The sequence below is a fragment of the Cajanus cajan genome, chromosome 10 (genome assembly GCF_000230855.2).
Source record: "Cajanus cajan strain Asha chromosome 10, NIPB_CcT2T_4, whole genome shotgun sequence".
Lineage (NCBI taxonomy): Eukaryota > Viridiplantae > Streptophyta > Magnoliopsida > Fabales > Fabaceae > Cajanus > Cajanus cajan.
In genome coordinates, this window is record NC_138526.1 from 49,583,454 (window position 1) to 49,609,694 (window position 26,241).

The 26,241-nt window shown below is 30.0% G+C and overlaps 3 protein-coding genes across 6 annotated transcripts; all 3 read left to right on the top strand.

Moving 5' to 3' along the window:
* Window positions 1-5,261: 5,261 nt before the first annotated feature.
* On the top strand, window positions 5,262-11,635 carry LOC109805564 (protein NLP8). 4 transcript variants are annotated; one of them, XM_020367697.3, is made up of 7 exons: window positions 5,262-5,366; window positions 5,456-5,521; window positions 6,500-7,593; window positions 7,820-7,864; window positions 8,038-8,781; window positions 9,499-9,622; window positions 10,180-11,635. In XM_020367697.3, exons 3-7 carry the CDS (start codon window positions 6,634-6,636, stop codon window positions 11,229-11,231), a joined length of 2,925 nt encoding a protein of 974 aa, XP_020223286.1. In that variant the 5' UTR covers window positions 5,262-5,366; window positions 5,456-5,521; window positions 6,500-6,633; the 3' UTR covers window positions 11,232-11,635. The 4 variants fall into 4 exon arrangements, with proteins under 4 accessions (XP_020223286.1, XP_082921185.1, XP_082921186.1 ...); XM_083065059.1 differs by having other exon boundaries at window positions 5,279-5,521; XM_083065060.1 differs by lacking the exons at window positions 5,262-5,366; window positions 5,456-5,521 and adding an exon at window positions 5,575-5,791.
* A 3,020-nt stretch (window positions 11,636-14,655) lies between these two features.
* On the top strand, window positions 14,656-18,035 carry PEX13 (peroxin 13). The gene is made up of 5 exons (XM_020368363.2): window positions 14,656-14,815; window positions 15,356-15,592; window positions 15,723-16,024; window positions 16,670-16,762; window positions 17,405-18,035. Exons 1-5 carry the CDS (start codon window positions 14,791-14,793, stop codon window positions 17,624-17,626), a joined length of 879 nt encoding a protein of 292 aa, XP_020223952.1. The 5' UTR covers window positions 14,656-14,790; the 3' UTR covers window positions 17,627-18,035.
* Window positions 18,036-19,731: 1,696 nt separating this feature from the next.
* LOC109806606 (uncharacterized) lies at window positions 19,732-26,197 on the top strand. The gene is made up of 10 exons (XM_020369064.3): window positions 19,732-20,143; window positions 20,548-20,698; window positions 20,920-21,103; window positions 22,096-22,166; window positions 22,605-22,742; window positions 22,830-22,921; window positions 23,910-24,181; window positions 24,537-24,622; window positions 24,810-24,911; window positions 25,777-26,197. Exons 1-10 carry the CDS (start codon window positions 20,049-20,051, stop codon window positions 25,936-25,938), a joined length of 1,353 nt encoding a protein of 450 aa, XP_020224653.1. The 5' UTR covers window positions 19,732-20,048; the 3' UTR covers window positions 25,939-26,197.
* The last annotated feature ends 44 nt before the right edge of the window (window positions 26,198-26,241 follow it).

Sequence of the window (26,241 nt, forward strand, 5' to 3'; positions counted from 1 at the left end):
TATAAATTATTAAATAAAATAAATCTATATAAACTTATTCTTAAAATAAATGGATTCATATTAATTACTTATACTATTATGATTATTTACTCAGAAGTATGAAATTTCAATATTTTTTTCTCTCACAATCATCTTTTCATACAAGTGTCTCTTCCCTTATTTATAATTTAGATAAGGTACAGCAGACCTTGTGATATACATACAAGAAATCGTAGTGTGCATAATATCGTAAAAGAGACGAAACAGTATTCTTAGGAAGTTACATAAATTGTGTTAATTAATGTGAGGCATTGAATAAGTTGAGTTTTTCAAATCAAGACGTGTACATCTAACCGGAATAGTTTCATTATTTTAATATATAAAAAATTAAAAGAGCCATTTCTTATTATATGATTTTGTTGAAAGAAAATATAGTATTGTTTTTGTTTTCTAAAAAAAAAAATAGTCCATGGCATCGTGAACTCTAGATTCAGATTCTCTTACTTTAAAATATAAAAATTATAATAAATTATTACAAATTTAACAATTTAAATGTATTAAATTATCATAAAGTTTTCTTTATAAAGTTAGAGATCAATTTCTCAACTCAAATGAAATACGTAATTTGCAGAATTTTGAGAACTTAGTTAGGAGTGGCGTAGAAATTGGTATGGTAATAAAGAAGATGATATGAAATCCCAAAGAAAAAGGGAAGGTAATCCCAATATTCCAATTTCCAAGTCCCACTGCCATCATTCAAACTTCAAAGCTTCTCTTTGTCAAAGTTTTACGCGTTACGCTACTTATGCCATCTTTGCTAAAACAAAATTAAAGACGCCACAAATCGGGAATTCATGAAAACAAAATTTGAAAATTTATGGTACATGCATGTATTTTTCTCGGTTTAAATTTATATATATATATATAGGTAGATTTGTTTATTCCATAATTAAATTTATTAAAATGTATTTCATTTAATAACTTGTGTTCTATATTTAATTTAATTTAATTAAATTTATAAATTTTTTAAAAAATTGAAAATTATTTGATATTTAATTTCATTTATTCAAATAGATGGATAATTATAAATTTATTTACATATTAACTTGAATTAATAAAATAAAATATTAAATAATTTTTAAATTATTTAAAAATTTATAGACTTTATTTATATATTAAAAGTTTTAAATTTAACGATTAAATAATTAAAATTTAATGTAAAACATGTGTTATTAAATATAATAAGTTAAAATAAACTTAATCCTGGAGCAAATAGATTTCCTCGTATATGTGTAATAGAAAATATCATTTATGTTGTTAAGAAATACTAACTTTGTGTTTTTTCTTTTTAATAATTATTGCTTTAATTAAGGTTGTTTGACACAAATAAAAAACATGATAAACGTTTCTATTTCGCATAAAGTGATTTTAATGTTTCTTATTATATTTTTCTTTATTTTTATTTCATAATAATTACATATTAGTTGTCATGTGTAAATCAATTAAAAATCAAGTGAAATATAATGATATAATTGACAATACATTAATTAATGTTGTTTTGAAATTTGAAACTAACAAGTAAATAAAAATAAAATTTTACTAAAAAAAGTTATAATATTTTTTTAATTTTTATAAATCTACTTACTTTACTTTTAGTCTTTATTGTTTAAAATAAACTTTTAAAAACCCTATACTTATATTCTTCAATTTTTTAGTTTCTGTAATTTAACATGAAATTTTTTAGTTTATATTTATAGTTTTGTGACTCTTTTAGTATCTATTGTCAATTTTTTTAACATTATATTTTGTGTTGATGTGGCAAAGACATTCAATTTTATAAGGATAAAAAAGCGTGTCTAAATAATCGATATTGTGAGTAAGGGTTCAAATTTACAAAATGGTTATGAAAGATTGTAATTTAGAATAGTTCTAACAAAATAAATTTGATATCAAACACACGAAATTTAATTACTTTTGTCACATCTATATAAAATTATCAACGTTAAAAAAAAAAACTAAAAAGATTAAAAAATTATAAATATAAAAAGTAAAGAAACTATCTTAAACTATATGATTTAAAAATACATGAAAAATATAAATATAAAGACTAAAAATATTTATTTTTAAACTACAAGAACTAAAAAATAAAATAAGTAAAATTATAAATATTTTAACAAACAAAAAAGAGAGTAATAATTATATTTAAAAAAAAACCATGGGCTAACCATTTTGTTTATTATGAGTAGGCATGACAACGAGGCAAATTGGGTATGGTTTTACGATACACATCCCCGTCTTCGCGATTCAAACCCATCACTATCTCTGTTAGGTATGTAATTTTCATCTCATCCCGATCTTCGTCGAGTATCGGGTATACGTACTTGTACTCCCGTACCTATCAAAGTTTTTTTTTTGCAAAAAAATACACAATAATTTTTAGCTTATCTTTCCATTATATTACAATTATAATTGAGTTATTTGTTTATCTAATATTTTAATCAAAAGACTTCTTAATAATTAAATAATCACAAATGTTTCACATCATAATAAAATTACACATAATTAAATATTAATTTTTTTTAAAACAATCAAATGAGGAACGAGTATTAAACATGCATCTCGTCTCTGTCCCCGATTTAATATTTCGGGTTTTACCTGTACTCGTATTTAGCCAAATCAAGTATTCTCTGTCAAAGTTGAGATAAGTTCGAATATTACTCACAAGTACGAGTTTATTTGCTATCCTTAATCACAAGTCATTATGAAACTAATATTTTTCAAAAAATAAAAAATAATTTTGTGGATTAAATAGTTGACCCTTTTATAATTCATTTTTATAACATATGGTATAATATTAATTTTTTATTACTAAAAAAATATTTTTTATGTAAAAAAATTATAACCATATTATACTAGTAATGATTAATGATAACGTTTTTTTATTAACAATATTATGATGTTGTTAATACCTTAAACAAAAATTTGAGAACAATAAAAGTATTTTTGTTTGTTAATACCTTAATCAGATCTATTTACAACGAGTTTGTAATGTGATGGACTCTAAAACTATTTGGTTATTCTTATTCTCTTCCCCTTCCTCTCGCTCTCTCTATACATGTAAAATTTTGTTTGATTTAAACTTTTTATATCAAGCTAATTGGCTTTGATCCATTGTTTTAACAAAGCTACTAAGTTATTTTAAAATGCTAAATCTATTTTTTTTATATTTACTGCGAATCGCTAAATCAGTTAAAAAAAAAAGAAATAAAATAAAGTATCAATTGAACAAATGGAGAATAAAAAACAGATTTTTTATTTATTTGAATTATGTAATGATCCACCAATTTATCATATTTTACAATTCAGTTATTTGCGGTGAAAATAAATATTTAACTACTTATGATTAATATATAATTAATATTTAAATATATGTATAATAACATATATGTGTAGAATTTGCACAAATGACTAAAATAATATAACAACACAAATATATAAATATGTACAATAATATAGTACTGAAATGATAACCCTAAAAATATTTATCTTAGCAAAATATAATTTAATAAAATGAACAATTGATAGAAAATGCAACTTTATTTTTATCTTAGCTAATAAATTTTCATTTACTTATTATTACCCTTTTATTCTTTCCAATGTACAGGATAAATTATTTATTTTATATAACTAAATTTATAATAAATAATTTACATAATTGAATATAAACTATATTTTAAATTTATGATAAATAATTTATATTATAATATAATTTTTTTTAATTATAGTTAATTTTATAAAAAATTTGTAATAAATATGAAAAATATATATTCAGAGAGATAAGAGATTTAAAAAATGTTGAAATAAATATAAAATGATGCATTAAAAAAAAGTTAAAAAATATTGAAATAAATAAAAAATAATGTATAAAAATAATATTTAAATTTTAAAGATAAAATATATATTTAATTTTAATAATTGATTATTGTTTGTGAGAAAATAAATCTTTCCTTTAATATGACAAATATAATAAAAATATTAAATAAACTCTCTCCAAAAAGTCAATAATATTAAAATGAAACTAAACATGATTGAATAAGACAAATGAAAAGTTCGCATAACAAGCAATTATTTTATATATATATATATATGACCGATACACTTTATATATCTTACATAAATAACATATTAAATGATTATGAATGAATATTCAGAGAAAATATGAAAAATTAATTTTTTAAACATTTAAAGTATATAGTAATCTATTAAAAAATAAAAACTAAAATATTACATATCATGATATCATTTTTATAATAGGTATATACAGTAATACATCCATTTTTAACATCTCATATGCCTATAAAGATATTTCAAACATTAATTTATTAAAAATAAATTAACCAAATCAATCCAAACCACAAGACATTGAATTTAACAAAATAATATTATAGTTCCAAATTTAATAAGCAAAAGCTACGGAATTTTAATGAACAAAAAGTTTCATAAACATTCTTTATAAGAGACAATTCTGTTCAATTAAGTAGGTTCACTATGTGCAACTTTATTTTTAAACATTTAACACAGTTGCATATATCTTAAACTCAAACTTTTATTTTAAATATTGAACCCATTTGCAAAAACTTGAATTTTAGAAAATTAATTAAATCGAAATAATCTCCTAAATGTTAATACATCCATGCACATAGATAATTCTTTCCAAATGGACACAAAATATAGTTTGATGATACTAATGAAAAAAAAAATCAGTGTCCCACTAACGATTCTGAATATCGTGGATAAAAAAAAAAAAAGCGAGATCCTTGAGACAAAGTTCCACTGGAATAAAAATATTTAATTTATTACTTAAATATGTTTTTAGTCTCTCAAATTTAAGATAAATTTATTTTTAGTTTTTAAAATATAAAATTTTTATATTTAATTTTTGTAATTTTTAAAAATTTTGTTTTAGTCCCCTTAAATCACCAATAAAATATTTGAAAGTGATTAATTAAGACAGTTATACAATATTAAACGGATTTAATGTGATATTTTTAATGATAGAAATATTAATAGATAAATTTTATATAATAATATTTGATAAATTTTTTAACAAAATTTGAATATAAAAATTAATTTTTTTTTAAATTATAGAGACTAAAAATAATAATTTTAAATTTAAAAAATTAAAATAAATTTATCCTAAATTTAAGTACACTAAATATATATTTAAGCCTTAACTCATTTATATTTTATAGGAATGAAAATGAAAATCTCCGATCGAAACGGTGTAAGATATGATGGCATAGTTAAAAACGCCGTACAAGGGTGTAAACGGCTACCAAAACCGTCTTTCTATTTTTAGCAACCCTTCTCTTCTCTTCTTTTCTCTGGTACTTCCGTCACCAAATTTCTGTTCGGATTTTTTCTTCTTCTTAATTTTAATTTTATTATTTTTAAACTATCACTGCGTTCACTTCAGAGCTGAGCTGCTCCTGTTTTGTTGAATTCTATGGACAAAGATTTCGTCATGCTCGAGGATTTTAAGGTCGGTGATTCATTCGCTGCTTGTCCTACCTAAGCTATTTCTATCTTATAGGGTTCACTTCATAGTTCACATGTTAGCAATCCCCAATTTCTTTGCAAAATTTATTGTCTCCTCATTTGCTTTTTGTTCATTTCATTTCGCATACCAAAACGAGGATTGCAACCCCCTCACTAATCTATTTCACTATTTGCCAATTTTTGATGAGCTTCACAAATTCTCTCTCCCCCTTGTATCTTACACCGTTTCTCTCTACTCCCCACCAACATTCAGGTTTTGGGAACCCTAATTTCCATGTTATTCAGTTAACTTTGTTAGTTTTTTAATGACTTGATTTTTACACTATGCGTGTCTGTTTTTTTTTTTTTGGTGTTGAATGGTCGCTCTGAGTTTTTAAACCAAGACTCGTTTACTGTATGTGTTTGAGATGTCTTTTCAATTCATCTCTTTTCAACCTGGCTTTTTGATTGAATTTTCTTTGGGAACCTCTAGTTTCAAAGACAAGGTTTAAAGTTTGATGGTGGATTTTTCTAGTGGTGAAGACGGTTGACAATGAGAAGGATGGATAAGATGGATGTTAGTTAGATAAATATTTAATTTGTGCCTTCTGAAGGACTGTAAATCAGCTCAACGTCAGTTCTTGGTGTAATTAGTAAATTCGAAATATGCCGATTTATGTTGGGCATTTTATTTTGTTTTACTGGAAAACACCCCCATATAGGCTAGAGCAAGTTTAACGTGATCAACGTTTTGCTGATGCAGCATGTTTTTTGCCCGAGGAGTGGAAATTATTAATTCTCTTCTCTTAAAAAAAATACTTTTTGTTTGATCTTTAGCATGTGCCTGTGCCTGTACAGTGCTTAAATCTCAGCAATTTTCAAGAATTTGCTCTTGTGATAGTGTAGGTTTGCTAATTATTGATGTTGGAAATTTTATTTTTGGGTTTTCTTTTTGCTGATGTTAATTTGTTTGATGATATAGGTAGTTAATTTGAGCATACAAACTTACAGACTTCAAGAATGCCTATGAACATGGATGCAATGTCTCGAGCAAATTTCTACACAGAGGAACTTTAACATTGGTTAAATTTCAATAATTCCATACCCAACCTAAGTATGGAATACCCTTTTTCCCCCAAGGGAGGAGGCATTGGGGATTGGCAATCTTCTAGAGCACAGTTGGAGGGGTCAACATCGTTAGATGGTGGAATGAGAAATTCAATATCAGAGGATATGCCCAATAGCTTTTCTGAGCTCATGAACTTTGATACTTATGCTGGCTTGTGCGATAGCCCATCCATAACTGATCAGATTTTGGCTAATGAGCTTCCATCATTTGCCTCGTTACCATATCCGTTGCCTGATGGATTCAATCTAGTCCAACAGAACAGTGGGCAATGCTATATGTCACGAGTTGGCAAAAATAACAATGATATGGAAAGCTCGCCCATGTATGGGGAGAAAGTTGGGTGTCAGCAAATGGATACCCTACTTGGTTTCTTCAGCAACTCAAATGATGGAAATAACTTGAATTCTAAGCTAAAAACTAATGGCTCTTCTCAACATAGTAATGCCTTTGATACCGGAAATTATATTATGTCCAGGCCACCTGGTTTGTCACTTGATGAGAGAATGCTGAGGGCTTTGTCCTTCTTTAAGGAATCAGCTGGTGGGGGAATATTGGCTCAAGTTTGGGTACCCATAAAGCATGGTGATCAATTCATCTTAAGCACAAGTGAGCAACCTTATTTGCTAGATCAAATGCTCGCAGGGTATCGTGAAGTGTCCAGGACATTTACATTTTCTGCAGAAGGAAAATCTGGTTGTTTCCTAGGACTTCCTGGTCGTGTGTTTACCTCCAAAGTTCCTGAGTGGACTTCAGATGTTGGTTATTACAGTATGAGTGAGTACTTAAGGTTTGAACATGCAATTAATCACAAGGTTCGTGGATCAATTGCATTTCCCATATTTGATATGCACTCTGAACTGCCGTGCTGTGCTGTACTGGAACTTGTCACTACAAAGGAAAAGGCAGATTTTGACAAAGAATTGGAAATTGTTTGTCGTGCACTTCAGGTATCTTTTGCTTTTTCTTCTGTTATTTCCCTTTCTGCACTTTTTGTCTGTCTCACTGCATCTAATGTTGCATCATCACTTGACTTGGCCCTAAAGTTCAGAATTTTCCTTACCCTCAATTTATTGCTCTTCAATTTCTTACAAAATGTAACCTTTCTTTAATTTTTCACATTATATTACAATTGAAGGTAGTAATGATAAATGTATTTATCATGACTTTCTGCAGCTTGTAAATTTAAGGACTACTAAGCCTCTTCGACTTCTTCCCGAGGTATATTTGCGTAGACTTTTACTTTGCCTATTGATATTTCCCCATCTTAATTGTGAGGCAAGAAAAAAGCAAGTTGAGCTGAACTATCTTCAAATATTAATTTGGGGATAGGGTGATTGAGATGTTGTTTTATATGGAGTTTTGCACTTACAATATTATTTGCTCTTCTGCAGTGTCTTTCAAACAACAAAAAAGCTACTTTGACTGAGATAGTTGATGTGTTACGTTCTGTCTGTCATGCTCATAGATTACCGCTGGCACTGACATGGATTCCCTGTTACACTGAGGGCTCCAGAGGTGAAGCTACAAGGATACAAATTAAAGAGGGTCATTCAACTTCCAGTGAAAAAGGCATACTGTGCATTGAAGAATCAGCTTGCTATATAACTGACAGAGCAATGACAGGATTTGTCCGTGCATGCATGGAACATCATCTTGAGGAAGGAAAAGGTGTAGCTGGGAAAGCTCTTCAATCAAACCATCCTTTCTTCTATCCGGATGTGAAGACGTATGATATTAGTGAATATCCACTTGTCCATCATGCACGCAAGTATAATTTGAATGCTGCAGTTGCAATTAGGCTAAGGAGTACTTATACTAATGATGATGATTACATATTGGAATTCTTTCTGCCTGCCAATATGAGAGGGAGTTCAGAGCAACAACTTTTATTAGACAACCTCTCAGGTACCATGCAGAGGATTTGTAGGAGTTTGAGGACAGTTTCAGATGTCGAATTATCAGGAATAGGAAGCTCACAAGTGGGATTTGGAAAGAAAAATGTACCTAGTTTTTTTCCTTTGTCAAGTAGAAACTCTCAAATACCATTAATAAATGGTGACCGTGATTCTTCCCAGAAGATGTCATTGAAGGCAACTAACCTTGGAAACAATGAAATTGAGCCTTCTCCTAGCCAGGTACACAGGCCATTCTTTGACCCTAATAAATGAATTTTATTATCTTGCAAAATTTGTGATAGCACGTTCTTGTTAATGTGTAACTTTGTGAATAGCTTTCCTCCTGAAATGTATGGCTAGCTAATGAATATAATAAGCATTCTTAAAGTTCTTAAAATTCATATATTTCTGGTAATTCTTTACTTAACCAAGAAGACTTTCTTAATCACACAACAATAATGACATTCTTAACATGGAACTGCATTGTAAGCATTGGATCATGTAAGTCCTGATTCTTGATTTTTTTTAATAGTGCTAACCACTATGAGATTTCTTTATCTTCTATTTTTACGTGGACAAGGAATGTAGTGCTGTGATGGTTATTTATTCTGTTTAAAATAAATTTCACAAGGGATGCTCCGATATAAAATTTCTGTTGGAATTGATGATTCTGTATCTACAAGTATTGGCTGATGATAATTTATTATTATAGTGATAATGGTGGAATTAAATGTGAAATTGCTTCTCTATCCTAGGAAACATTTGCTACAAGTGATTGAGTCATGGAGTAGAACAGGGAACAAAAATACTGAATGTCCATCACACTTGATTTATTTATGTTATAAATGTGTATGCTAATGGTTCAAAAACTTTATATAGTTTATGCATCAACATTGTAATTTATTGGTAGTGTAATCGTTTTTAATATTTCCGGTGAAACATCTTTTTGTCGTGTAGGAAAGAAATGGATCAAAAAGGCAGGTCCAGAAAAATAGAAGTACGCTAGAGAAGAATGTTAGTCTGAGTGTTCTCCAGCAATACTTTTCTGGTAGTCTGAAGGATGCTGCAAAACACATTGGTGGTTAGATTCCCACATTATCTATACTAATTTCTGTGTATTCATTGATCTGGCCTATTTATTTTGGGTTAAGATGACTGGTGTTAGTTTTTATTAGATTTGCACTTGTTGGGGTTATCGGTTAATCTTAACCATCATTTGAGCTGTATACCTTCTGAAAGCTATTATGAATTTCATTTTTCTTCTGTAGTTACTACTTTGTATGGAAAACAATGAATGCATTTCACTCATTATCTTATGGTGGAACTGTTTAAATGGTGCCGATTGCATGTTACGACTTTGAATTTTAAGCAATACTCAATTGTTAATTAATATATTGAAATATACAAGAGAGGTGTTTACAAAGTGCGACTTGCGGTATCCTAACTTCAAAGCCAAGTGTAATTCAATAACATCATCGTTTGTAACAATTTAACTTGATAGAGTATTACATTACATCTGTTATATCTTAAATAAAGAATGCCATTTGGTTGTCCAAAAAAGATGTTCAATATTTCTAAAAGGAAATTCTTGTTAATTGAAACAAGTATGTTCTTGACAAATATTTCTTCTTTGACCAGTTTGCCCAACAACTCTGAAAAGGATATGCAGGCAACATGGAATTTCAAGGTGGCCATCACGCAAGATTAATAAAGTGAATCGATCATTGAAGAAGATACAGACTGTGCTCAACTCTGTCCAGGGAGTGGAAGGAGGGTTGAAGTTTGATCCCTCTGTGGGGGCATTTGTAGCAGGAGGGTCAATCATCCAGGAAATTGATGCACACAAGAGTCTTATGTTTCCTGAGAAAAATACTATAAAAGACTGTGCGCCTGATACACTAGAGGCAGTCTCAGTACCAACTGCACCTTGTAGTGAAGATGAGAATTTTTCAATTAAGTTGGAGGGAAAATTGAAGAACGCAGTTGATTGTAGTGAAGATTCAAAATCAATGGCAATGGATGATGGTTCGGGCCAGACAGCAAGCCTTTGCACCAAGGTGCAAGATTGTGCTGAACAAGCTTGTTTGGGTTCTTTTCTTGCAAAAGAACGGGATGAAAGGATTCCAAACAAGGGTGGTTTGAGAGTAGAAAAATTTAAACACAATATCGTTGGCCCGAGTTCACGTTACTTGATTGGTGATGAGATGGACATCGGTGTGGATGGGGATGATGGGGTTGTTGAACCTAACCACCCTACTTCCTCAAGCTTGACAGACTCATCTAATGGCTCTGGTTCAATGATGCATAGCAATTCATCAGGTTCTGAGAGTTTCCAGAACCAGAACCAGTCCAAAGTCAAATCAACCATTGTTGATAGCGGGTCAATACTAATTGTCAAAGCCACCTACGGAGAAGACACAATTCGTTTCAAGTTTGATCCATCTGCAGGTTGTTTCAGGCTATATGAAGAAGTTGCAACAAGATTCAAACTACAAAATGGGTCATTCCAGCTCAAATATCTAGATGATGAAGAGGAATGGGTGATGTTGGTGAATGACGCTGATTTGCAAGAGTGTATAGAAATATTGGATGATATTGGCACACGTAGCGTGAGGTTTCTTGTTCGTGATATGCCTTGCGTTTTAGGCAGTTCTGGCAGTAGCAATGGCTACTTGGGAGGCAGCTTATAGCATCTGGCGGGTGACTTCGATGTGAAAATTCAAGTCATGCTTTGACAACATGTTAATTTTCACAATCTTCTCAAGGTCTGCAGCTGGAGGAGCTTGAATCGACTTGTGCCAAGTGTATTGCCTAATTATCATGAGCTTTTTGGAAGAAACAAAAATGCGGTTCATAAGGGGGGTATTTGCATGTTAAATACATAATTCTGTATATATTGAACACGTAGCAGCAGCATAGAAATTTTTAGTGGTAGTAGTAGTAGTCAGGACTTCGATAAATAGTTCTGAGATGTTGTAATTGTATAGATATAATATACGTAGATAGTGTCTAGACTCTAGATGGATTGGTTGATTCTTTTGGGTGATTGCATCTTTTTTTCCATTTCAAATAAAAAGATGAATATGGTAAAGAAGTTTCGTCGCAAAGGTGTGGTGCTGCAGACACGCGCAGTCAACACAATATTATTGGTCTTCAAACACGCTCGCCACGCCAACAGTAACCCACGTTTAAAAGGTTCGAGTATGGAGATTTACTTGAGAAGATTTTAATTTCTTACATTCATTTACTTAAAATAAATTCAGAGAAAAGTGATTTATACTTCAAGTTTTTATTTCAAAACAATTCTTTTAGTAATTTTAATGTTTGATAAGTATTTACTAACTTTATTTTTTTGTTTAATTAATTTAAATATCAAAACTATTTAAGTTAAAGCTACCTATGTCACGAAGTATTGATATCACAATACTCTAATTTTAAAAGTAGATTTATGATAAATCTTCAATCAGAGACAAATTACAATTTTGCTTGAGTTCCAATAATCTTGACGAGGTTCTGTGCAACATTTCAAATTCAATTATGTCAGATAATAATCGGCCGAAATTATAGGCACATGATGGTCTTAATAAAAGAACTTTTAATTCTTTTGTTTTTATTTTGAACTCCCTGTTTCACGAGAATAATATCTATAGACATATTCCTTTTTAGAATGTAATCTAAAAGTATAATATTATATTTAGAAATAAATCTTCCTAGACACAATAAAATGAATAAATCTTTCTATATTTTGATATACTGATTGTAAAATCTAGTACGATAGTGACTGTAAAGTCTAGCATGTTGAAAAATAGAATGCAGATTGGTTCTTGACTTTGAGATATTACAATTAAAAAAAACATAACTCATAAAATTACAATATTATATATTAAAACAAACATTCCTTTTCTGAAAAATATAAAAAAAAGTTAAATTAATCGATAGGTTCTTGAATTATCTTAAAAAATAATAATTAAGTTTTCAAACCAAAATATATAACTAAGTACTTGATTTTAGATGAAATTTTTTGAAATTCAAGAAATTTAAAATTTTTAAAATTTGAATTACTTTTTTTTTAATTATTTTAAAATATGTTGTTAGGATATGTTTATTCAAATTTCTTAAATTTTAAATTCTTTTGAGTATGGTAATTTGAATTTTGAATTGAATAAAATTGATTATATATATATATATATATATATATATATATATATATATATAACCCTCCTCATATATATATATTGAAATTTTAAGATTAAATTTTATAAAAATAAAAAATTTCAATTTTTAAATATTTAATAGTTTTAAAAATTTATATTAGATAATATTTAATAATTTTAAAAATATTTTTAAATATTAAATAATTAAAAGTTGTTAATATTTTTTATGTTGACTTTGAAATAGAAGTGAGAGAGGTCGGGGAAAAAACAAAAAGAAAAAAAGGAGAAAAGAAAAAATATGAAAAATTTTAAATTCTTACTTTTTTAAAGAATTTCAAAACTTAATTATTTTAATTTTTTTTACAAATGTTTAGATTTCAAATTCTTTGTAAATTTCTCTACGATATTTCACTCTAAGACATTTAAAATTCTTTAAAAAATGAATTATTTCATTTAAATTTTTCATCCAAATATATTTTATAAATTTTTAAAGCAGTCACACATTACCATTTTTTGCCATTTAAAGTAAGGACGAGTATACAAGCTAACTAGCCCGTTTAAGATTTGATTCATGAAACCTGCATTTTTAACTATCAAATAAGTTTGACTTGTGAAATAAATGGTCTTTTTTCTCATGATCTGTATTTGTCCCATGAAACTTGTGATCAAATGAGTAAGCTTATGAGCTCAATAAAAAATTAGAATTTTTTTTCCTTTTTTATGCCAAGAATATTAGGGATAAATACATATAAGAATATTAATCCTTATACATTAAATATTTTATCTTGAGAGCACTTTAAAGGATTTTTCTTCAATTTTTTAATTTTTTTTTATCTAATTCAGTTTTTATTTATCATAATTATTTATAAATTAAATATTAATATTTTAAAATAAATAACTAGTCACTAAAAATATTTTTTTATTACAATACAAAATATTTATTATAATCTAAAAATATTTTTATATTTTAAAATATTTATATATACTAATTTTAAATATATATATATATATATATAAGCATAGTATTTATTTACATATAAAATTTATTATAAAATTTAATTATGTTATAAATTATATATAATAAACATGTCTATACATTATATACACTAAAATACTAGTTATATAAAAATATAAAAATAAAATAATTAAAATAAAAAATTATGAAAGTCTTAGCACACAAAAATTTATATATTTAAAGCTAAAATATTAAAATATTAACATATTAAATTAGTACATTTAATCTAAAATATATTCATACATTAAAAAATCAAAAACATATTAAAGTAATATAAGTACAATATACTTTAAATAAAATATATATTAAATTTAATACTTATTTATTAACAAGATACTAAATTCACTCATATTTTAAAACTCGTCATAAAGTTAGAGAAGAAAAAAATTCTCTTATATCCTCAACCTATGGATTCATATATTTACTTTTTGTAAAATCTACGGACTTTGCAAATTAGAGTTAATTCCAATTATAATTATGTGAATTTAAAAATAATAAAAAGTTTGTTAACCGTGTGAACACAAAATCAACAACCAATTAAAAAATTTAAAATTACGAATTTTGGTACAATTAGATTCAATTCTAGTTACACCAATTTAATTAAATTTTTTTATTTCGTCCCTGGAGTATCCACCAGGGAGTGACTAAACTTCTTGCTAGGTTGGAGGCACCTCAAAGAGTGGGATAGTTGATCCCAAAATTTAACGCGATTGCATACACAGACAAATTCGAACCCCTAACCTTGCTTAAACGTGGCCCTTACTACTGAATCACACGCTTGAGGTTATCAATTTAATTAAATTAATGTTTGATTAATGACAATTATATCTCTTAATTTTTTTTAAAAAAAATTTATCAGAAAATTCAGATAAAAAAAGTGAATTTATTTAATTAATGAAAAATGATTTGATTGGGATTTGGATGAGAAGTGGTTTACATGGCTGAAGGCAGTGGGCCCACATGATTGTATAGAAGGTGATGGTGGTGCCAAAAGCCACCCCCTTCTCCTTCCAATCTGTAATCGGGGCAAACACAAAGTGATTTCAGAATCTTAGTATATGCTGTCTCTCTGCAATTCCCATGGAACCTAAAACACAACCCCCAGGTTCCTTCTCTTTTTCATTCGCCTCACACACTTTATCTTCTTCACCGCCATGCCATGCTGTTTAATTCGTCAAAACCCTAGAATCCCTCCCACTCCACATAATTAACAATCGATTTCCATCTTCCTTCACTGGATCTATATCTGATTCTCTTCAACATCATATATTTGTTTTTTGCCCCCTTTTTCTATGTATGAATTGAAGTAAGCTTAATCTGAACATTCTGAAAACGAGTTTCGTTTATCTTGGCCTCGCAGTGGAGTCGTGTTTGAATTATATTCTAATTTGTGTTTTGAACTATTTAGTTTTGCTTTTTGTTTTTCTAATTGTGTGGAAACAAACAGCCTAACTCACCTATGCTCACACTTTACAAAAGCTTCTTCTGTTCGGTGTGAAGGGTAGTCTCTTGTTTATTTCATACTTGATATTGATAAATCGTGGCCTTCCAACCGTCCTAGGAACGAAGTATGACGTTAGAATCTTTACAAATTGTTTTGAAAATTTCTTGATATTTTAGTTGTGTACATAAATTTTTGTTGCAGGAAATGGTCCTCCACCTAAACCCTGGGAACAAGCAGGTTCCTCGTCTGGCCCCGCGCCTTTCAAACCGCCGTCAGCCGGCAACACGAGTGATGTAGTTGAGGCTTCAGGGACTGCAAAACCCGGAGAAATCGTTGCTAGCTCTGATAGGAATGCAACAACTGTTAATAGAAATTCTCTTGGGAGGCCTGTTCCCACAAGGCCATGGGAGCAGAATTATGGAAATAGCGGCTATGGAGGTGATTTCTTCTTCTCTGAAATAGCGGCTATGCAGATTGTGTCATGTTGTAGCTCTTCCTCTCTGTTTAGCTATTTATTTGTTAGTCTATTTTTAATGAATGTTGTTGTTTTTAATTATTATATATGCAGGATATGGTTCTGCATTGAATTATAATTCCGGGTATGGATCTGGAATGTATGGATCTTCTTATGGTGGACTTGGAGGAGGAATGTATGGTGGGGGACTGTATGGAAACAGTATGTACAGGGGAGGATATGGTGGCATGTATGGCTCGTCTGGGATGTATGGAGGTGGAATGTATAACAGTGGCTTTGGCGGTCCAATGGGTGGTTATGGCATGGGTGGTGGCCCTTACGGAGATCAAGACCCCAATAATCCATATGGTGGCCCTCCCTCCCATCCTGGATTTTGGGTTTCTGCCCTACGTGTGGTGAGTCATATGTTACTTTGGTGAAGTTAGTTTTCCTTCCGTTAGGATGATTTGCGAACGTATCAATGGACATTGTTTCTTTCAATTTGATTTCACTAGAATAGATTGTTTGTCAAGTCATATTTAATTTCTTCACCATTGGCAACTTATTTCATATTGTGATGGTTGGTTCTAGATAAAACCTGTTAATTTTGTCATTGCATCCTATTGTGCAAAAAGAATATGAATCTCATGTTTCATTCATGGTATTAGTTACGACCTGGGAGTGCCTATGAGCTACGTGGGAGACAATACATTATGATAACAGGGATAATGCCTGTGTGTGTTTAATTCAGTTAATTTTGAAGAAATGATCAATTATTTTTAACAACTTTTGCTAGAGCTTATGAAAAATAAGCTATTTCAAACATGCTATTAATCTTTGTTGTTGGGAACTATTGGTCTATAATGAAACTTCTTGTATTTAAAGTTCTTGGTTATTAAAGTAGCATAGGAAAATGGATGTTATATTTAAGTACTTTTTTGGGCACTCTGCTTACTCTTATATTTTTATTTTGGGCTATTTTAATATGAATATGATTTCATGTTATATGTTGTTCAAAATTGTTCTTTGCATTTGTTGAACTTGTTTCTCTCTGTTGCCAGATGCAAGGTGTGGTTAACTTTTTTGGTCGAATAGCAATACTCATAGACCAGAACACACAGGCTTTCCATATGTTCATGTCTGCCCTTCTCCAGGTTTTGTATTTGTCATTCTCTTTCCATTTTATATAATTTTTTCTATTTGCTAATTATATACCCAGTTTCTATGGCTGTTGTAAGATTGAAATTTAACTGAAACAAGAAATCATACATGTTCTGTGTTTTTGAATTGCTGTGATTTTTTTATTTTTATTTTTTATTTTTATAGTTTTGGTGACGATCACTTGTATGGATTTTATTTATTTATTAGAAAGTTGTCTAAAAAGTGGTCAGTGATTTTGTTTAACTTTGGATATTAACAGGAAATATAACTTTTTGGTGTCAAATTATGGGAAAGGGTATATAGAAACGATCCACTGTCTTTTATACAAAATTTTATGTGTAGTTTGGTCATGCTTGGTGAATGATAGCATATTCTGGCAAAACCAATAGCAAGTTCCTACCAGCTTTTCTAGACTCACTATTTATAGAAGTAACTATACAATGTAATTGTTCTCCGGAATGCACTTTGTACCTTGTTTGATATTTATTCTAATATAGCGGGTGTAGCTATCTTATTTTTTCTGTTTCCTCTGCACAGTGCCAAATCTGGGAACCCAGTCTATAATATAACCACTTGCATTTTATCATGTTTCGTATATAGTTTAATTTTAGTCGATTACATGATCTCTATTGCAGCTGTTTGATCGCTCTGGTTTATTGTATGGAGAACTAGCTAGATTTGTGTTGCGGTTGCTTGGGATTAGAACTAAGCAGAGGAAGGTTGGTCCGCTAGGTCCGAATGGACAGCCACTGCCTGGACCACACAATTCTTCTGGAAATATAAACTACATTGAGGCACCAAAGGCTGCTCCAAGTGGTTCTTGGGACAACGTTTGGGGAAATGACCCCACTCAATGATATGGTGAAGTTATTTTGCTTAAAGAGTTCGTCCAAATATGTTGAAAAGAAGAAACAGCAGCATTCTACAAGACGACACTGAAGTTGCAAAAGTCGTAATGTATATCATGGGTTTCAAGTTGAGTTGGCTGTTTTCTCTTTGCTTGCGTTGGTTCTTGATTTTACTGGAAGGGGATCTTAAATAAGATACCATCCCTGCATTATACCTTGTAAGCTTTTACTTTGAGTCTACTGCACGCTGCTATATGCTACTTGCATGTATTTATTTGTATCCAACGTAATATTGCATACCTGCGTTATGATTTTCGGGGGTCATGTAACAGTGTGAACATTCTTCAGGTTTGCTTTATCCATGGATCTGCCAAACGTCCGTATGACTACATAAAGTCTGCGTTAAATTTTTAGTTTAGTTGGAGTTTTTATCACAATATTAGTTATAGATAATGCGTAATTTGATCCTTTAAAATTTTGTTGGATTTCATCCATTATTTTTAATTGTTGTAATTAAATTATTTCATGAAAATTGGTCCGGTCTATGAATGTTTGGATTATTTAATATTTGGTATACATAATTATCAGAATAATATAACATGATTTAATGTATATATTGATAACATCTATATAAAATAAATATTTTCTTATAAAAGAAATAATTAAAAAAATGCCATTAAGTATATTCTCCACTCACAACATAGAAAAAACAAATAATTTGTTCTTGCAGGTTAGGAACAATTGTCATATCTACAAATTAATCAGGTTTTTGGGTAGAAAATAAGAGACAGAATAGAAATACTAATTTTTCACCATTTATTTCATGTAAATAGGAGTCAGGAGCGTTGTTTTTGTAAGACTCAAGAAATATTTCCTCCTTTCCAATTAGAATGAAAAGGGAGAAATGTGTTCTCTATTCCTTTTCTTTTTATTTTCCTCGCTTATTTTTTTCAACATAATTATGATATATTTTTTAAAAAGATAGTAAGTCTGTTATTATAGGAGAAAAAGTATTATATTAAAATTAATTTAAATATTCAATATATATATATATATATTATTTATTTCTTTCATCTCTTTCACTTGTTTGAAAAATTAGAGAACTTAACAGAAACAAAAGGGTAAAAGAATGTCCCTCTCTTTCTTGACAAAATTATGCATAGTCATTGAAGTCTATATATTAATATCTACTATTTTTTAAAGCAAAAATAATTTTTGAACATCACAAATTTATTTGACATGTTTTAGAGGTTAGAAAGTTGCACTTTACAAAATAAAATACAATAATAATTATTGATTAAAAAATTAATAATAAATTGTATTTTTTTAAAATTTTATTATGTATAAATTCAATTTTATCATAATTTTTAATCGTTGATTTTCTAATCAATAATTATAAATATAATTTATCTTTTAAAACATACTCATAACTTTAGAAGAATTAAATCTTTATTTGATATATAGAGAAATAAATGGATATAAATAAATATGATAGATGATGTAATTTAATAAATAAAAAAAAGATAAATAAAAATTATAAGTACTAATGAAATATTTATAATAATATAATATTAATATTGATATCAATATATATATATCATTAATATTTTTATTTTTTATATATAATATCATATATCGTATTTATTTGTCTCTATTTATCTACCTTGTGTCAAATAAATCTGTGATGTTCTTGAAATATATTTATTTTAAAAATTAATAGATATTAAAGTATGAGAATGATATTTATAGGAAGAGAAAAAGTATAATTTTTTATTATTATTACAAAGGGATATAAATTCTAACCTTAATGAAAATCAACATAATTATATTTTTATCATTTAATATTAAATTAAAATATCAAAATTGCCCTATTTAGGTTGTGTGTATATTTCTCATACAAACCCTACTCTTTCCGTTTTTTTTTATTGTCTTTAAGGTTATATGTTCAAGAATTAAGACAATGATTGATATTTTAGTTTTTCAAAGTATTTATTACATATTTTTCTGTTATACCCTTTAAGTGATTAGAGAAAAAATAAGTACATTAAAAAATAAATAGATACTTTGTTCAGTAAACATGCATTAATTATGAAAGATAAAAATAAAAATAAAAATAATAAATTAATTTTAAAAAAATGATAATAAAAAAAATAAAATAAAATCTGATAAAACAACTATTGAAAAAAAATGGAAGGAATACAGAATTACAAAGTGATTACAAAAAAAAAATGTGTACATGGAATAACAAAGGCGTAAAATGGAAAAACGAAAAATAAAGCATGATTATTGATTAGTAGAAAAAGAGAATTTTGGGGAGCATTGATGAATCATGATGATGTTGCTGTAGTCACTCAGTAGCTCTGAAAGAAAAGAAGTGTCAGTGATAACTAACAAGCAAAACAGAACACCGATTGATTCCTAGAGATCCACCATGAAGAACGACAACATCAACCGTGAACACAACAAAGACACTACAACTGGAATTCTAGATTCCCGATTCAACCAGACCCTCAGAAATGTTCAAGGGTATCTATCCTCCTTTCTTCTCCCAACTTAGTTGCTTTTAATTTTTCCTCGTAATTTTCTGAAAAGCTTATGATCTCGAGAATTTCGCTGCCTGATTCGCTGATCTTCACTGGTTGATGTTTTCATCCGTCGGACATTGAGAACCCATTAAAAAAATTGGATTTTTTTTGACATTAGGATCACGAATTTTTGATTGGTGAAATTCTATGACATGGTTAGAATTAGGAATGGTTTATGTGTGTCTGATAGAAGGCAATAAGCCAATGTTGATGTGATTGTGATCCGTTCAATCAAATTGGGTAGCTTCTTTTCGTAGTGTTCTGGATTATTGCCGTGAAATGCTGGGATCATGGAAGCATGTGCCTTATACGTTTGATGGGAATTTCTATTTTTCCTTTGTCAAGGTTACTCAAGGGTCGTAGCATGCCTGGTAAAATATTATTGAGCCAGAGGGTTGAACCTCCAGATAACTCAAACTTAGCCTCACCAACTTATATAAGGAACTCCTCATTCGGTGATACCGGCACGAGTAATCGCACAACTGAGACCGTAGAGGTGATTTTAGTATTCATGTTTCTAAGTTACATAATCTAATAGACAAAACTTAGATACGGTACTTCAAGTATTATTAGTGCTATTCTCCAATTAGAATCGAATTTTCACTTTAATAATATGCATTTATATTTATTAACAAGGTGAAACTCTAATTCTGGTTGGAGAACATGTAAGATATATTGGTAGCACTTCATAAAGTGAAACCTCTATTCTTAACACAGGAGGAAGTTCACAGTACAAGTAAACAATTTCATACTCCCAATGAGAATAAGTTAAAAGTATCAGCGTCCAATGTAGAGAGTGCATCTGAAGAAGTCCGGAAATCTTCCATGGGTGCTAGAGCTACAGATTCTGCTAGAGTTATGAAGTTCACTAAGGTGCTTTCTGGGACGATGGTTGTATTAGGTATTTTAACTTTTTCGTTTCTATTTTGTTTTTTATGTTACTTATTGACTTCTTTCTCATTGCTCCTTTATGGCCACTCTGGTTATGGAAGTGTCATATTTTGCTCTGAGCTGTATGCTCAGATAAACTTACTCATGACATAGTTGCCTTTTCTTAAAGAATTTTTCGATGGTAAGGCCCAAAATAATTTACAAGGCAAATGGAGCATTGCTATCATACATGATGTTTTCTGTCATCCCCTTTTCAAAATGATATCATTGATGCCTTGATTGATGGCCAAAAATGCTGTTCATGTCAAGCATATAATAAAAAATAATTATTGAGGAAGAGCGGAGAAATTCAAAGGGATGAGGATAAGATATCCTTTACAGCTAAAAATTACAGCAAAAGAGAAAAAGAACATAAATTAAGAGCGTGATGCGTGCAGGACAGCATGCCAATCTCTTATAATCTGCCAAAGACATCCCCTTAAAGACAGTGAAAATCCATAGGTAGAACTAGACCAGTGAAAATTCTGCATTTCTTTCCAACCATATACATCAAACTACCACAAACTTAGAACATCACCAAAGCCTTTTAGCATCTCTATTAGTACCAGGGTGTCTACAATTAATGCACAAGAAAGACTGAATATCCTCGGGGCAGACCCATCCTTCACGCACCACACTAGAGTATTCCAAGATAGGACACAGCTGGGAAGTGCAATGACAAATGGGAAGCATTTTCTGAACACAATCTAATCTATAAATAACACAAAAATCAGGAGATAAACAGTTAGGGGGTCTTCTAAATGGAGCATATCATTGGTTAGTGCAAACCTTGCTTGCTTTTAATAACTTTATGCCTATAGAGAAGAAGTTTCAAGGGGGAATTGCCACAGACATTTTGCTTCCAAAGCAGTACATATGCATCAATAATATCCATTTAGTGTTCCATTTTTCTGCAGTGAACTGATAATGTAGACCTTATATTTTTCGATATCTAACCTGTAGAGAAATTGCGAGAATTATCCTGGAGTGGTGTTCCAGATTATATGCGTCCTACAGTGTGGAGACTTCTCTTGGTAAGCTCTGATCTTCAGCCATTTCTCTTGCTCAAGCACATACTTGCATGACAGATGTCAGTCAAAAGTATTAATAAGCACGGAAACAATCAAATTTAGATTTCAGATAATAATTTATTATGATATGTATTTTCTTGTTTTATTTTGGTGATATCTGAATTTTTAGAAAAATTTCATTGAGGGTGGGATGCAGAACATTCTTATATAGGGATCTTGATGCTGCTTACATATATATATATATATATATATATTTTTTTTTTAATTTTTAATTTTTTTATTTTTTGAATAAGACCACACATTACACAGAAGATGGTTTTATAAGAAAAAAGAGAAGCATTTACCCTATAGATAATCTATTTTTAAGTAAATAAGTTAACCACACATTTTCTATGGATACTTTCTTTTCTTCTTGAAAATTTAATAATGAACTGACAACAGGGTTACGCACCACCTAACTCGGATAGAAGGGAGGGGGTTTTGAGTAGGAAGCGCCTTGAGTATCTTGACTGTGTTTCTCAGTATTATGATATTCCTGATTCAGAACGCTCAGATGATGAGATCAATATGCTTCGCCAGGTATTCTCAATTATAAGATATGCACAACTTGATTATTAGAGAAAACAAGGTTCTTCATTTTTACTATTTGCATTTTATGATTGTTAGATTGCTGTTGATTGTCCAAGAACTGTACCTGATGTGTCATTCTTTCAACAACAGCAAGTTCAGAAATCACTGGAGCGTATTCTTTACACATGGTTAGATATTACTGGCATCTTGTTTTTTGGGTCTGATTTTATTTTAGCCTAGTGTTCTGAGGTTCTTGTTTTTTATGAGGCGAAATAAGGCTCTTAGCTTGGCTAAGAAAGTTTCACTACATCGGTACTTTTTGACTTGGCTTTTTAAGAGCTTAAAAGCTGCTTTAAAGTTAAAGTTAAAAACAAGAGCTTTAAATTGGAAGTTAAAATTGTTTGTTAATTCTATAATTTTTTTAAGTTAAAATTTATTGGGTGGTGTGTTCTTGGACCTTGGGATTTGAAACAAAGTAGAAAAAGAAGAAGTAGAAGTCAAAAGCTCCTAAAACTAGCTTTTTAAAAGCTTCTTTTCCTAAAATTCCGTTTGGCCTAAAGGCTAAAAGAAGTTGGGCCAAACAGTAACTTAGAAGGCAGGATTTCTACTTGTTTTTTGGATACACTGCTCAATCTGGCCTACAATAGTTAGCTGATGAAGTTATCACTATAGCTGTAGATTAGCACATGCTATGTATCATTTAGTATTATTATCCTTCATAGTTAAGCCAAGTCCAATAAACCGGTGGTATTACATGATGGATTAAATTCATTCATTTTCAGACTGATCCCAGATTTGTTTCCGTTTATCTTATGAAATAATAATCTTGATGGTGACTGGGAGGAGATTCTCTTCTAGAAATGGTTTCTGCATTAGAAAACAGAAAGATGATGTGAATTACCTCATTTATATTTATTGTACATTCAGAAGATACTGAGACTGATTTCTATAATCTTGTATAATTTGTTTCTTCTTAACAGCAGTTTAGGGCAATAACATGAGAAAAGAAAATAGGAAAAAAAATTATATAGCCACAGTGGAACTTTTGTTATCTAGCATTCCCATTTTAAGTGCATCATGCAGTTATCGATTAGATTGAACTAGTTTTTGCTTACTAATTGCATGTTATTATCAATAGTTATTTTACTTATATTTGATTTCTTGATCTTCTTTTAGGGCCATTCGACATCCTGCAAGTGGATATGTTCAGGGGATAAATGATCTTGTTACGCCATTTTTAGTTGTTTTCCTGTCAGAATACTTAGAAGGGAGCATAGATAATTGGTCGATGTCTGATTTATCTTCAGATAAAATCTCTAATGTAGAAGCTGACTGTTATTGGTGCTTGTCAAAGTTGCTTGATGGTATGCAAGATCATTATACCTTTGCTCAACCAGGAATTCAAAGGCTTGTTTTTAAGTTCAAGGAATTGGTGACAAGGATAGACGGTAATTTTTCTCAGGCCTGTTGTTTTTCTTCAAGTATCTCTATATTTGCATAAAGACCCCACTTTTGACTATGTATTTGGATATGTATTGATTTTACCAAACCTCAGTATCGAAAAATATAACTACGTTTGACTAAATTATCCTCCTACTCTCCGTCACAACTCTCTCTTATTTCATTTGGTGGAGATAAGGGTAAAATTGAAAAACAAAAATGAAAAGATTAATGACTAATTGGTTTCTTGAAGTGTCAAATGAAATGAAAATTTTGGTCCCGAAAACAACTTTGAAATGTAGGTAGTATATTATTATTTGTATATCTCCAAATGAATCTGATACTGAAATTGAGTTTCACCAGAACCTGTTTCAAGCCATATGGAGGAGCAAGGACTGGAATTTCTTCAATTTGCTTTCCGCTGGTTCAACTGTCTTCTAATCCGTGAGGTTTGCTCTGAATTTTTTTCCCTTTAAGTGCAATAGTCTTCCCAAGAACTGCATGTATAATTTATATGATGGACCGAAAATCAAGGCTCAATTGTAAATTTGACTGGAGAAAATTATGGACTACAAAAAATTTGGTATAATTTTATTTTTTGTTGACTGATTTCTGATTTCTGATTTATGTAATTAGATACCCTTCCATCTTGTCACGCGTCTTTGGGACACGTATCTAGCCGAAGGAGATGCCTTACCAGACTTCCTTGTATATATATTTGCCAGTTTTCTTCTAACGGTGAGCCAACTTACTTTGGCCTTTTAACCAATATAAATTATTTGAATTAAATTTCCTCCTGTAGCCAAGATTCCAAGGTGTAGTATTTCTTGGTCCATTTGTCCATTCTTCTTTTTCCCCCTCTGGTACATTTCAGTGGTTAATGATAATTATGATTTTCAATTTTATAGCCAGAAAAGACTCGTCTTTTGGACCACTTTATGCTGTTAGAAACTTAAAAGTGCCTTTTTGGAGAGTAGATAAAGATTTTGCATTCTAACAGTCACCAAGAAACTCAGTTGTGATCATATTATGTTATCTTCACTTGTACCGAAGCTTTTATGCTTTACTAGCAACCTGGTGCCACAATCTGACATGCTATCGATGGCTCTGGAATACCGTATAATCTTGCATAATTTTGTGATTGTTGATTAATGATTACGGTGGACATCTTATATAACTAAGATACTTATTTAGAAGCTCTATGCTGGATTCTTATTTCTCCATTTAGGCAGGTTGTATCGGTGCTAAAATCCTATTGTCCATTCATTTTCAATAATACATTGGTAATTAATTCCATTTAGGATGCCAAATTTACAGAAACTTTCAGCAAGTTTCTGTGCAGCATCTTACCCTGTGGTGTGCATTAATTTTACTTTAGGGTTAATGCAAAAGTTCTAGCATCCTAGTTATACTTGAATCTATTCTCTGATTTCTGATGGCACTTCAAACTGTCGAATTTAAGTATGGTTTATTAGGTTGTTTATTCATTCTATTTTTGTCACCTTTTATAATTTCAGTGTAGTCGCTTTAGAATAAATATATATAATCTGTTTAGCAATAATATTGATTATATAGTATCTAAACTCTGTTATCTTTTTATCAGTGGTCAGACAAGCTCCAGAAGCTTGATTTCCAAGAGTTGGTAATGTTCCTTCAACACCTTCCAACTAAGAACTGGAGTCACCAGGAGCTAGAGATGGTACTTTCTCGTGCATTTATGTGGCACAGCTTGTTCAACAACTCCCCCAGCCATTTAGCTAAATGAGCAAGCAATTGCGATTTTCTGTATTTAGTCACTATTTTCTGGTTTTTCCCTCACTTCCCTTTGGACTTTTTCCCCTTAGTGTGAGATGAACAAATTTTTTTGACCAATTTTTACTTGTATTTTGCGCTGTAATATCTTGTAAAGGAGAGATCAAAATAAACAGGAGAGAGAGAGAGGCTTTTTTTTTAGTAGTTGTTTTTGTTGTATTAATTTTACATATATTCTAGTAGTGTCAGAAAGTGATGTTATTTACTTTCAATTTCTTGGTTGGATTCATTGGTTTCAAATTCAATTGTGTTTATG